Raw genomic sequence first — 13,683 nt, 5'->3', positions numbered from 1 at the left:
TTTGAGTAGAAGACAGCTTCTTTTGAAGTTCCTCCTGAAGAAGATGCACCACCATTTCTCTGCTCCTCAGAAATTAGAAGAGCAATCAACTCCTCAAAATCCGGAAATCTTTCACGGACGGAAATGGATGTTCGGAACTAGGCATAATCCTTTCCTAGACCATTCAAGGTCACAGAAACTAAATCATCATCTTCCACTGGCGACCCAATGGAAGCAAGTGCATCTGCAATCTTCTTCACCTTCATGTGGTAGTCATTGATGCTCATATTTTCTCTTTGCACATTATGCAACTCTTGCTTGAGCTGCATTTTCCTGGCTTGCGTATTTGTGCTATACATTTTTGACAAAGTATCCCATGCCTCCTTTGGCGTACTTGCATCCTGAATATGCACAATCATAGAGTCTGAAATACTGATAGACAGCCAATACATAACTTTCCTGGCTCTCTCATGCCATGCTTTGAATGCCTGCATTTGCTGTTGATTGGGAACATCAGGAAGAACTGGTTCTTCTTCATTTCCTGCAACAAATTCCCAATATCCTTTTCCCATAAGGAAATTCGTCATTCTAAACTTCCATGCTTGGAAGTTGTTCTTGTCAAGCTTTTCAGTGACAATTTGTGAAAGAGAATCAGACGCCATTACAGAACACTGCAAAAAATTTTGTCACTGCAAAGAACACAATTTTAGCCTCACAAGAGCTAATCTGCAAAACTGACGAAAGTGGTATTTGACCACACAGTCACTTCCTAGTGACGATTTTGCATCAACAGGCAACAGGGATGATTCTGCAACTCCCAATGTCTCTGCGCACAGGTATACGATGCAATTTCTACAGTAACTTTTCACCGACCTGTAGAACAGTGGCTGCACAGCATAAAACTGGGTCTTTTCCTGATTGCATGTAGAAAACTTCCGCCTCCAAAACAGGCCCCGAAATGGCCTCAAATAAAAAAAACAGGGTCGCCAAGGGCTAAAGCCTGGTCCCGTAGCATATACTGCTCTCTTGCTTCACCGCGAAGGGCGTCTCAACCTGAGACAATGCACTCTTGCAATTTCCGGCTGTGCTATCTGCAGAGATCTGCTCCCAAAACAGAAAATGAAAGCAACACTGCTCCTCTTACCAGAACACCGCGAGCTTGGCTTGCTTTCTTGAGCTCCTTACCACGAACAAGGCTCTGATACCATGTCAAGATTGTGGGAGAGAAGGAAGGAGTCTCACTTGTAGCTTTCTTGCTTGCATAATGGGGGAATACACACAAGGGTGGAGGCTGAAAACAGTTTTCCTCTTCTTAGTTGTGTAAGCCAAAAGAACTCTCATACAAAGAAATAGAAGAACCCTATATATGGGTCTCAAACCAAAGACAACTAACTAAGGTGGCATACTAACTGAGCCACGAACTAGAGTAGATAAGGATAGCTGTCATCTAGCTATTATTCATGGGCGGTGTACCAACCGCATCTGCAACTGACAAGTCGGTGACATAAATGCACAACGGTCACCCTGGCATATCACGAGTGGAGCTCGATATCTCAACAAAATTTTGACTCAACAAAAGCATGCATAAACCTTTGTGATTGGTTACAGAAAAAAATAAATAAATTTCTACACACTTTTGCTGCAAGTGCAAACACCTATGGTAGATCTTCTCTAAATTGCTAATACTTCTGTAGCCTTACACAATAAGTTTTAGACTAATTCCCATTATAATCTCCACATAGTGATGTATGACAACATTGTGAGCTCTTATGAGGTGTTGGCAGCCCCCAACCACACCTAGATTCTATAAGGGGTTGGCAACCCCCTAGCCCCAACTGCACCTAGCTAGATACGTGGTGCCTCTTGAGAAGAAGCTCTCGACGTTATTCTCTTTGTTTGTGTGGGGGAGGTGGGGGGCTGCCATGTGGCACCCGCCCCCCACCTTTCCTTAACTAATAGTATAGATAATATTAATAGGGCAATTGTAGTTGAAGATTATAGGGGGGCTAAACAAAGGAAAAGAGCCCATGTGGAAAACGTCTTGTGTTGGTGTGAATCGGGCCTTATCCAACAATGGAGACTGCGACGATGGGGCGTGCTTGCACAACGTTGCAGCCCTCTCCTGTGATACCTCCCAATCACCATCATCATCGCCGTCATCACCATCACCATTATCGTCGTCATCGTGAGCCATGCATCTGCCTTGCAAGCAGCTCGGGCCAGCAACCGCCTACAAGGAATTCTACTGTGGCCGCCGCTTCTCTTGCAATCGCCGTCGCTTCGACAGCATTGCTCCTGGCACCTCCTCCTTCCATAGCCGACTTCCTCGTAAGCTGATTTAAGTGGTAACTGAAGAAAGCTTTCAAAGGGTATTCTTTAAGCTGCCTGTGAACAGTAATGACCTATATCTGCGACATGCCCCTCACCTGCTGTCCTTATGGTTAAAGCTTAGACTCATAAATGCAAGGTCGTGGATTCTAACTCCTGGCACTGAAAGTTTCTCACATAATCTAGAAGTTTGTGGATCCAAGTCTTGTCGGGAGCATAGAAACCTATGTTCTTGTTGTCTGTCTGTTTAAGTCCAGGCTCTTGCTCACTCTAACCGTCAGTTGGTTCTCATCCATGGTAGGCTCATGAAGGAGCAGGATCCTACCTGGAGTAACCTGCGCTGTTCATTCGGCTTGTCAGTTATCATATCTTTTGGTAGCATGAATGCAAGTGTGGCTCTTGCTTTTTTGCGTTCGGCTAGTCTTTGGAGAGAAGGTAACTCCTCTTGTGCATGTCCGGATCCTGTATGAAATAACCTGTGCTGTTCATTCAGCTTGTGAGCTATCATATCTTCTCATAGAAGGAATGCTAGTGTGGCTCTTTTGGCTAATCCATCAAGGGGAGATACCTCCCCTTCCGCACGTTCAGGTTTATGGCTAGGTTCACAAAAGACAACAGAAGAAGAAGGGGCACGGGCATGATGTTTGTGTGGAGTAGAAGTATGTGATTAGCCAAAGGAAGAGTGAATTGCTTCCAGATCCACTTGAAAATGGGCAGCCTCCCCCCTTGAGAGAGAAACATTTCCACAGGAGAAGGAGAATGTGGTCGGCCCAAGGGCTTTGAGTGCACCGCATAGCCAAGAAGGTCTTTCCATATTTGCACTAACCATGTGAGACTTCACTTTTCCGTGCATTGTCTCCGCCTTGTGTGAACAAGGGCAGGGCAGCTCTTAATTAAGAAAAGTATCTTGTTCCGCTGCTACCATCTGAACCCACCCAGTATTACTTATCTCAAAAGAAATCACTGTCTGAAAGATTAAGGCATATTTGAGCTTTCTTGCAAGTGTACTCTAAAACTCTGTATAATATGTAATGAAAGCATGCTGGGCTTTCTTGCAGATATACTCAAATTTGTAGATACTGTGTGATAGGAATGGAAGGTGGGCACTCTGTTGTCTATAGGCACCTTTAAGTGAGGTTGTCAGTACCACGGATAGCAAACTGACTGCAGGCCATTTGTTGCCCAATTATGGCAGAGTTATGATCATGCTGACATGCGTGGTGCAGATTTATCAAAAAAGGATTTGAAAGGCTCTGTTTTTGCAGGTTTATCTCCTTATATTGTTTAGCATTACTTGTTTTTTCAATATGCAATGACAAGGGGGCTTGTTCTCAATACAGATTCAATTATCGTCTTTGTGCAGCTTGTGATTGCAGGCTTATAAATTTAGAAGGCTCAAACTTGGATAGCAGCACAATAACCTTTGCTGGATTCCAAGGTGCTAATTTGCAGAATACTAGCTGGTTAGCTTTCTTTCTTACCGACCTCTGATTTTGTTGTGAGTTGCCGATGTCTCTCCTTGGTTCATTTCTGGAATTAGAATTGAAAGGTGATAGTAAAAGGATTAGTATGCATGTTAGATAGTGGCGAGGGATGTTCTTCTCTCAGGCAGAAACAGACATGGTTATATAACTACAGATCTTATTTTGCAATATTTTCACCTGGCTTCTATGTGCAGCATGCCTTACACACATGTGGATCATTTTTGGCCTCCTTCCAGAAAGTTGAGGTAGCCAGAAATTCCGTATACTCAGCCTGGAGTTACATACTACAGTGCTCAGTTTAGTGGATGTAATGGACTGAGCACAATTTATATTCTGGAGGCACTTGAATACCTGGTGATCTGTTAGACCTTAGGCCTATTCTATCACTCCTCCCCCCATCATCTTCTTCTTCAGTGATTCCCTTGGCTTCTCTACCTATTTGGATGGGGGAATGGGGGATTGGACATCAAACTCACCTCCCACGACCACATCCTAAGAGCTAGTGTTTCATACCACCAATCCACACCATCCCGGTGTATGGATGTGTCAGCCTATGGGCCAAGAGTCCAAGAGTGGTGATCACACAATGATGTACACAATAGGGCCTTGAGTCCTATAAATAGATGTGGCTGCCCTATTCCTGAAGTGACCTTAGGGCATTCCCAGTGTACGGATGCGTCAGCTTGCAGGCCAAGAGTCCAAGAGTGGTGATCACACAATGATGTGCATGATAGGGCCTTGAGTGATATAAATAGACTTGGGTGCCCTAACCCTAAAGTGACCTTATAGTCACTTCATGACCATTGTGACCAATGCTACTAGCACCCATTTGGATGTCCAAGGATATAACCCGGGGGGGGGGGGGGGGGGGGGGGGTTGTCCAGATGACGAAATTGAGGAGGCTTTCCTTAGCAGAGCAGTCCCAGAGGTTTATGAGACCAGTCCATCTCATATGCAAGATTTTGCCTTTACTATTCCATGGTGGCCCTAGCAGTTCATGAAAGAGTTTGCTATCCATCTCTTTTGGAGTCGTCCATTGATGGACCTCACAGAGCTCATCTTCCATGACAACAAGAGGATTGGTGTCTAGTTTGTGTGAATTATGCCCTTATGACCAAAGGTCTTTGAGGATCGAGAGCCTACTACTAATAAGGGTGCCCTTGCATAGTAGACATGGGACTATGCTACGTAGGAGGAGCTTGATTCCATCAGCAGAATTGAACTTGGCCTTTGGTTCAATGTCCTCCATAGAGGAGGGTGGTTGGTGTTTGATGGGTCTACAAGACCAAGTACTGAGCTGATGGTACCTTGGAAAAGCATAAAGATAGACATGATTCAGAGTTTTGCTCAAAAGATAGGGCTTCAATTATGCAGATACATTTGCTCTACCTGCTTGGATGTCTACTATCAGGATGGTCCTCTCTCTCTTGAATGGAAGGAAGTTTGAGGAAAAATCATATCTACTAAAGAGTTATTTTACTTAGATGCTAGTCTTCTTTAAAATACCTCTGGATTGCATGCTGTATGTTGGTTTCCTTAGGAGTGCATGCCTACTTGCTTCATCCTATTGCAGCTACTGGATGAAGGTTATGATCACTCCCATAACTAGTTCATTTATAGTGATTGATTGAAACACTATTGCCCCATTAAACAGAAGCTATTCTGTAGCATCACTTGATAATAATGTTGAAAGCGAGCTGAACTTTGGCATTTTCTGCAGCCTGCCTATAAGAGTAAAAGGAGTACTGACAGTTACTCCAATTGATGCATGCAGGAGTTGCTCTGATGTTATTGCCATTTTACTTGGACAATAGTTCATATTTTGTGTTTTACAGTGATTATACTTGCAAGGAATTTTATTACAAACGCAATGCTCTTTTCCAAACTTCAGCATTTTGATGTGTGTTTTGCTGCAGGATAAGGTCTTTGGCCGATCGTGTTGTTTTTCGAGAAGCCAATCTGAGAAATGGTAATATTCTGCAGCTGCTTTAGCACTACAGAGATACTACTTTCTTTGTTTTATTATGCCATGTTGGCTATGGCCCTCGGTCCATTTATGATAGTGTAATTTGTCTGCAGCAAACTTCACCAATGCAATTTTGACAGGATCACAATTTGATGGTATGATATCCAGTTCCTACTTTATTTGAGATCTTCCAATTCTTTCAAGATGTCTTTTGTCCATTAGAATGCTTTGCCAAGATCTTCCACTAGTTTCTTCTTTCAAGATGTCGTTTGTTCATCAGAATGCTGATACTATGATTTTCCCTGTTATGGAAGAGCTTCAATGAAGTGATCAGTTTCTTGTTCGACACTTTTTTGTAAGATCAGGGGCAGATATTACAGGTGCTGATTTTACTGATGCAATTCTAGACAAAGCGCAACGATTGAAGATGTGTAAGAGAGCAAAAGGGACAAATCCTGTCACTGGTGTGGACACTCGAGATAGCTTAATCTGTTAAGGTTTAGACTGTAACATCCTGTAATAGTATGGTTGGCTTGATATTAGTGTGTAAAGCTTTACACCTCGAGCATTACAGTTTGTTACTAAAGGCGGCTCAAAGTTTGGATTTTAGAAGGTTTGTCCTTCTGTTTCTACTTATAGAGTACTAGGGCCTCTACAAGGAAAAGATCAATACCATACCAGTAAATGAAAGGGAAAATAAGTGTAGCATGTAAGTCTAAGCTAGTTAAGAAGCAAGGCCGGGGTTTTAATCTATGGAGCATCACAATAATAATCATACAATATTAATCCTGAACAGAAGCAAAAGTTAAATCAAAAGCAAGAACCAACCAAGAGCAAATGGAAAATTAGTCGAGTCATTTGTGGGACTTCAAATAAAGTTCCTTTATATGTGAGTCCCATGTACAAGAGGCTAGAGGACTCACTATGAGTGCGTTCTTAGAGACCAAAAAGGACTCTTGACACCCACTCTTGATAGATATCAAACATTCAGTAGTAGCAAGAGAATGCAAAGACATCAAGAAATCAACGAGGTGCTAATATCATGGTTCCACAAGTGCTGCATAAAATTATTTGCCTAGAAAATTCCTTAGAGGTGAAGAATGGATGAAGAAACAATTGCATAAGAACTTCATTTACTAAGGATCACTCAAACTTCATCTACTAAAGATCCCTCGAAGATGAAGCATGGATGAAGAAACAATTCCTTGCAAGCTTACCAATGTTCAAAATAGTTTTGAGTCGAAAAAGCAAAACCATGTCCCAAGTCATGGCTTAGGGGGAGTAGTAATATTATATTAAGAGAAGTTGTAAGGGGTCATATTAAACAAGATATGCAAGTAGATTAGAGTTGGGACTAGAAGGTTCTAGGGAAATATACATGCAATGTGCTAGTTTGTTCCGGTTTAGTCTAGATATGACACCACAAAAGATGATTTGCCGTGGTTCCCAATCTATGCAAACATTGTAGGGCTCTTCAATTTGGGACATATGCGACTTCTTGTAAATTCTAGATGCTTGTTGTTGTAGCTAGCAAGCATTTATATTCCATATATTAGAGCTTATGTATGGAGACAGTTTGATGAGGCATACATAACTAAAGCCTCATAGTATGCAACAAGCATTTTGCAATGTGATAGACATCTTCTAGGCTTGGGAGTGGCACATCACCTTGCCACTTTTATGAGATGGTGCAATGGTCCTCAGTTGTAGGATGTCCTTGTTAGTTATTGTTTGAGCGTGGGTGTACTTTGACTTTTTGATATTCACTTTTGGGTCTTTGGTTTCGAGACACCTTGTATAGACTAACCTATTTAAAGGGGGGGACAAAATTATGCTTACTTGGTCCTTCTCTAGACATATTATTACTACCATCTTATCAGTATTGCAATTTGACTTGGACACTTTTTAGGAGTAAGGGCCCACGCGTATGTTGATGCTATATACAAGAGGATCTTAGATATAGACCCATCATTATCTCTTGTGGAACTAACTTTACCACTTGGTGGCATTAGACACACATTAACGATGGTGGCACTTGTTTATATAGAGATTAGATTCATGCCTTGTATCAAGGTCACTATGTAGGACTCTACTAGAATGAGTTGGTACATGTAGAATGCTATACCGCAAAAGCACGACTTTACAAAGTGGTGATGACATGATAGATCACCAACTAAGAGGTGTGTTGCATCTTTTAACATCTCATTAAACATATGTAGGTATAATGTGTGATGATTGAGTTCTACTAGTGCTTTGTGGGTTGTGAACCTACAAAGAGGCTTAGAATAGACTTTAAGAGTATTGTCACATCATCCCTATTGTCTCACCAAGGTTTGTTAAACATATACACACTCTCTTATGTGCATCTAAGAAACCCCTCTCAGTCACCCTCCAATGTCTCATCCCACTACTTCATCCTTCTTGCACACATACATGGTAAGGGGAGCCATTGCTTGATTATAAATGGCAAGGTTGTGAGATACATGATGGATTAGTCATTGATAATTTCTATATGCAAGTGACTTGCTTATCCACCTTTTGTAAAGCATATTTAATGGAGCACTATGTGGGGGTTCTCTTGCTTCACCAACACTATTTTATCAATTTATAAAACAAGAGATTCCATGCAACTTAGTATTGCAAGCTAGTCATCATTGATCATATGTGTGCTAAGTTGAGAGAATGATTTGAGTTATGTTGAGAGCCAACCAATGATCTTTACAGATCACATCTTTAGTTATGGATCAATCATCCAATGATCTTTGTAACATTGGTAAAAGAGCTCTATATCATCCCTTTGAAGGAAAAAAAAAATCTTGATCGTTGGTTGAATGGAAGGTTACACCCTAGAGATCCTATAAAAAATAGTACTTTTTATAATGGCTCTTCATAAATGCAGTTTATTGGTGATGGTTATAATAGATTTTTAGGATATACACTTAATCTTATTGCAAAGAAGAATGTTATTAGATTATCGAATTACTTGTTAACAAAACATAGAGATGAGTTGTTGCAAAACCAATAGGATTGATGATAGAAGAATAATTCATTGGGGAAACACATCAAAGTATACTAGCAAAAATAAACAATTTTAGGTCTTTGAAATTGACAAAGAACTCTCAATAGTATTGTGTATATTAGATGAGAAGGAGGTGATTGCAATAAAAGAATCCAAGCAACAAGGTATATTATTTTACTTAAGAAATATTCAATATAACTTTTCTTATAATAGTATTTGAGTCATGATGTTAATCTTATTTGGGTCTCTTCTTTCGTCAAATGTAAGCGAGAGAGATGTTTCAAAGGCATCTCAATTTTATTATCATCCCTTGTCCTCAATAATTCCAAAGGATATTCTTGAGAAGAAGAAGCTCGAAAAAGTAAAGAATCAATGCTTGGATTCTTTTATTAAGCATTATTCTTTGGATTTTGAGCTAGTGTAGAAGTTTTGGGACAGCATTGGTATTAGTTGAGATTCATGTACATCAAATTTTTAGCTAATGAAATTAAATATGAAACAAGTTAGATACATAAGTGTTTACCTCTAAGGCGATTTGTGGTGAAGACTATTAGATAAGAGTTAATGGCAAGACAATGTAAGTTTTGGATGAGCCTTTTCATATTAAGGCCAGCTTCAAGAGAAAAAAGAAATAGGTTTTTTATAATGAATTTAACAACATTTTTTTTAATCTATCTATCCTACAATGTTTGATAATCAAATTCTATACTTTGTCTTTAAAAGAGGCATAAGAAGTATCCATATTTGTAATTAAGCTTGATGAAAGTGAGATTTCAAATTATACAAAATTAGAAAGGATCTCCATTATCTTGATGAATAGAGCACTTTCATTGAGTCATTGTAGTGATTCAATGTCATATAGTATTTATTAAGAATACAAGATTTGATGTTTAGGAGCTTTTATAGTAGACATAGAGAATTTTGATATACTATGTTCGGTTTTTAATCAAACTCCAATACCTGATGTGATTAAGAGCCAAGCAAGAGAAAATTTATTTATCGAGGGATTTAGGAACTAGAAGGTTGAATGCCACAATTGGTGACTTAAAAACACTCAAATATATATACAATGTGTCTAAAGGAGCAAACTCTAGATATCCTTGCCTATATTACATGTTTTCAGTTGCACAATTGAGTTGCTCAAGCAACTAGAATAGAGCCCTCTCTAGGCATATCAAAGACCCACACTTTAAGCTAGTTTTAGATATTTCTTTGACCAATGCTCATATATGTATATTTCATGTACTCTATAAGATAATTAGAAAGCTTATTCATGTTTATATAGGTTTTACTTGGAAGCTAAAACTCTTATTAGCTAGATAAGATGTTATAGCAAAGATCAAGCAAGTTTTATCTTAATTATTTTGCATGAAAGTAATGTTGTTATTGAACCAAGTTTTCAAAAGTCCAAGGAAAGAAATTGTGTCTCCAAAAAGCCACCTATTGGTGTAATGAAGGCTAAAAGGTTTCTAGACTTTCATGGAAAGCTTGGCAATATTAACTCTAAAAATGGGAATTCAATTACTAAATATAATCAATGAAAATCCCTGTATAATGCAGTGGTGACTGCAAATACATGTACAATGTATCTAAAGGAGCAAACTCTTGATGTCCCTATCTATATTGCATGTTCCCGCTATACAATTGAGCTCAAGAAACTAGAATGGATTCCCCTTCAGGTATATCAAAGACCCACACTTTAAGCTAGTTTTAGATATTCCTTTCATCAATGCTCATATATGTACATTTCATGTACTCTGTAAAGTAATTAAAAAGCTTGTTTATCTTTATATAGGATTTTCTTGGAAGCTAAAACCATTATCAGCTAGACAAGATGTTATAATAAATATCAAGCAATTGAACCTTCTAAAAAAGGTGATGAATATAGGCTTGGGATAATCAACACTTTACTCAATATATGCTAAGAAGTTGTTATGTTTCTTCATTGTATAACTCATATAAGATTTTTAGCTCTTTTTATTTTTTAATTGTGCAGCATATTTTATATAATCATGATCTAAATTTTATAATAAAAAAATATGGAAGCCTATCTATCTGGTTAATCCAAGGTTTTGCAAAAATCACATTATTAAGAAAAACAAAATACTTTAGGCACACAAGACATGGAGGAGGAAAACTCAAAGCAAATAGTTTATTAGATATCTTTCAATGGTTTTATAAACAAATTTGGCATAAATTCAAGTTTAAAGATACAACCATATCATGCCATACATAATCTTTGGCAAAAACCATACAAATGGTTACCCAAAAAAGGAAAGAGGGATATCTAAACTCTTGTGTAAAGTAGAGATTTTTAGAATGGTTATAAACTAAACAAAGAGAAGGCAAAAGACGAGTTTCAAGAAACCCTTGATTCTTTAAGATCCTTTAGTCTGTCTCTATTACATAGAAATCTTTAGCTTCATCCCACTCAATAAGGCCTCTACATTTAAAAAACTCTTGCTTTCGGTAGCCTTTACATGGGAGAGTAAATAGGAGCTTAGAACTCCAAGGTATCTACCTCTAGACCCATTGTAACTAGGTATGTAGCCAAAAATCCTTATGGCTTCTTCATTTTCCACCAAAATTATCATCTCCACTTCTCTATTGAAAACTTAAGATCTACTGAGTTTGAAAATAGCTTTTAAAGCCATCACTAGAAAACTTGGAGAGTTTGAGAATCTTTGTGAGATAAATTGCAATAGTTTGATTATTTAAGCTTCCAATATAGTGACCAAGTCCTTGACTCATCCCAAGCTTCAGTGGTCTAAACCCCTTGGCTTTTCCAAGAAATTTATCATTAAGAACTTCAATTTCAATCTGCGTAAGAAACAAAAAAGTTTTTCTTGTCAATGGATGAAAATCTTTGAGTCACTTATCCATAAGCACAACAAAACTTTAGTATTAATCTTAAGAAGATCTTGAAAATATCTTTCATACATTTGGGTTCTCATCATCTTCAAGAAGGTTTGAGCTATCTTGAAAATTCTCCTTCTCAACTTTCAAAGCTACTAGTGGGCATGGTTCATAACTTATGAAATCCTTATTAATATGGCCCCCATGCTGCTAGGATGTCTAAGCAGTAATCTTCTCTAAGATAAAAAAGATGTTGAATATCATTGAGCAATACATATCTTTTCTTGTTTTAATAAGATAGGTAGAAAATATAGGGATACAATCTAGAGGGCCTCCTTCAATCTATGTACTCAATTCCATCTCTTCTTCTTCTACCTTGTAATGTTTTGACTCTCAAATACAACAAGATCAAAACCTTGCACCAACTGGTTCTCAACTTTGTCTTCTCTTCAATCTCCTTATATATACATGCATCATCTTCTCTCTTGTGCTCTTGCACTTTCTTTGAAGGAGAATCCTCCATATATTGGACAAAAATAAGAAAACCTATGTCTTTTTGAATCAAAAGACATTGTTGCAATCCCAATGAAAAATACAGTTTGTTTCACGCCTTCCAAACTCCTCATCAATAAGGTAATACCTAGTAATCAAAGTTGTCTTGGGAGCATTGGTTGCTTGGATCACATCATTAAAATGAATATAATTGTTAATTGTGAGTGACTCTCCATGTTTAGTATAGAATTCCATGTAGTTCTTAAGCTTTTCATCAAGATTTCCTAGGAGCTCTCACAAATCAAAATGGACATTAAGTATATTCCTAATGTACATAAATCTAGTTGAGTTCCTTGCCTTTTGTAGAAAATCAAAAAGCCTATCATCACAATTATTTTCCAACTCCTCTTGCTCCATTCTCTCAAGGGGGGATATCTTTCTCTTTGATATTCTAACCTTGCAAAAGCAAACAAATGTAAATCATACCCTTATAAGGAGTAACAAAAATTGAAAAATCAAGTATTATATGCATAGACCAAAGGCTTGACATATGAAACACGAGATTAGTTGCGGCCAATAGACAACATCACCATTAAATTCACGTCTCATATGACACAATCTTAGGCATCTTGACAAACTAAAACTTTGGATGAAACACAATTGGAAGTCACTAAAACACATCCACAATTGAAAAAATTGTGTTCCATTCGACACAGACGAAAAATGAGTTGATTTGACCATTTACATAGTTTGATTCAATTGATTTTGTTGAGCTATGGCTAGAATTAGAGCAACTGCAAATAAGCAAAATATTGATCCTAGGAACATTGTTGAGAAGATCCATTAGTCCTCCAAGCTATCCAAGCCACTAAAAAAGCATAAAAGGAGATTCTAGAGGGTGTGAGATATCTTAGGGAGATAATGAAGGCAATGAAAGCTCTTAATAATGCAGTTTCAAAGTTGCCATTCCAAAGGGTCATCAGGGAGATATATAACATGCATAGTCTCAATGGTTACAAGTGGACAAGGAGTATCCTTCCCTGCTTCTAGGAGGCTACAAAGGATTTCTTAAGTGAAGTTTTTCAAGATGCATACATCCGTGCTACCCATGTATATAGGGTGACACTTATGGATAAGGATATGATTATCCTATGAAGATAGAGATATAGATTCTCCAAGGTTTTAGAGCTAGTTTCTCTTACAGATAAGAAGACATATAACATTATTAATGTGTCATCATATAGGAAGAAGAAGGAGAACATAGGTCCTAAAGTGAAGGATATCATACGAGAGAGACACAAGATGGCATGAGAAGGAGGAAAAGGATTAGAAGGATAAGTATCTACAAATAAAAATAGAATTTATCATAATAAAACCTAATACTAAGTTTGATTAAAAAATCATTGAGAATGAAATACTTACAATTCGGTCTCTACAATAGAAGCCTTAAAGATCCAGGTTTCAAATTCGACTCTCTACGCATACATATGTCATACTAAAATCTCTTTTACGTTGTTTTTGTTTGCTCCAAGTCTAAAATCTTTGATCCTACCCTTCCA

At 38.1% G+C, this 13,683-nt stretch overlaps 1 protein-coding gene across 2 annotated transcripts; it reads left to right on the top strand.

Moving 5' to 3' along the window:
• Positions 1-1,993: 1,993 nt before the first annotated feature.
• On the top strand, positions 1,994-6,475 carry LOC148018812 (uncharacterized). Of its 2 annotated transcripts, none has more exons than XM_087701363.1 (6): positions 1,994-2,307; positions 3,503-3,572; positions 3,671-3,770; positions 5,708-5,760; positions 5,871-5,912; positions 6,118-6,475. In XM_087701363.1, the coding sequence occupies exons 1-6, from the start codon at positions 2,053-2,055 to the stop codon at positions 6,162-6,164; spliced, it is 567 nt and encodes a 188-aa protein (XP_087557489.1). In that variant the 5' UTR covers positions 1,994-2,052; the 3' UTR covers positions 6,165-6,475. The 2 variants fall into 2 exon arrangements, with proteins under 2 accessions (XP_087557489.1, XP_087557488.1); XM_087701362.1 differs by having other exon boundaries at positions 6,123-6,471.
• Positions 6,476-13,683: the final 7,208 nt, after the last annotated feature.

Source organism: Lygodium microphyllum, chromosome 20, assembly GCF_053477565.2.
Source record: "Lygodium microphyllum isolate KBCC chromosome 20, Lygodium_microphyllum_v1.1.10, whole genome shotgun sequence".
In the NCBI taxonomy this organism is placed as follows: Eukaryota; Viridiplantae; Streptophyta; class Polypodiopsida; order Schizaeales; family Lygodiaceae; genus Lygodium; species Lygodium microphyllum.
This window is presented reverse-complemented; position numbering and strand designations above follow the sequence as displayed.

Coding starts and splice junctions, on each gene's coding strand:
- LOC148018812 (XM_087701362.1), top strand. CDS start 2,053: ATGGAGACTGCGACGATGGGGCGTGCTTGCACAACGTTGCAGCCCTCT. Junction 2,308..3,502: donor CTTCCATAGCCGACTTCCTC/GTAAGCTGATTT, acceptor CAATTATGGCAG/AGTTATGATCATGCTGACAT. Junction 5,913..6,122: donor GACAGGATCACAATTTGATG/GTATGATATCCA, acceptor TTGTAAGATCAG/GGGCAGATATTACAGGTGCT.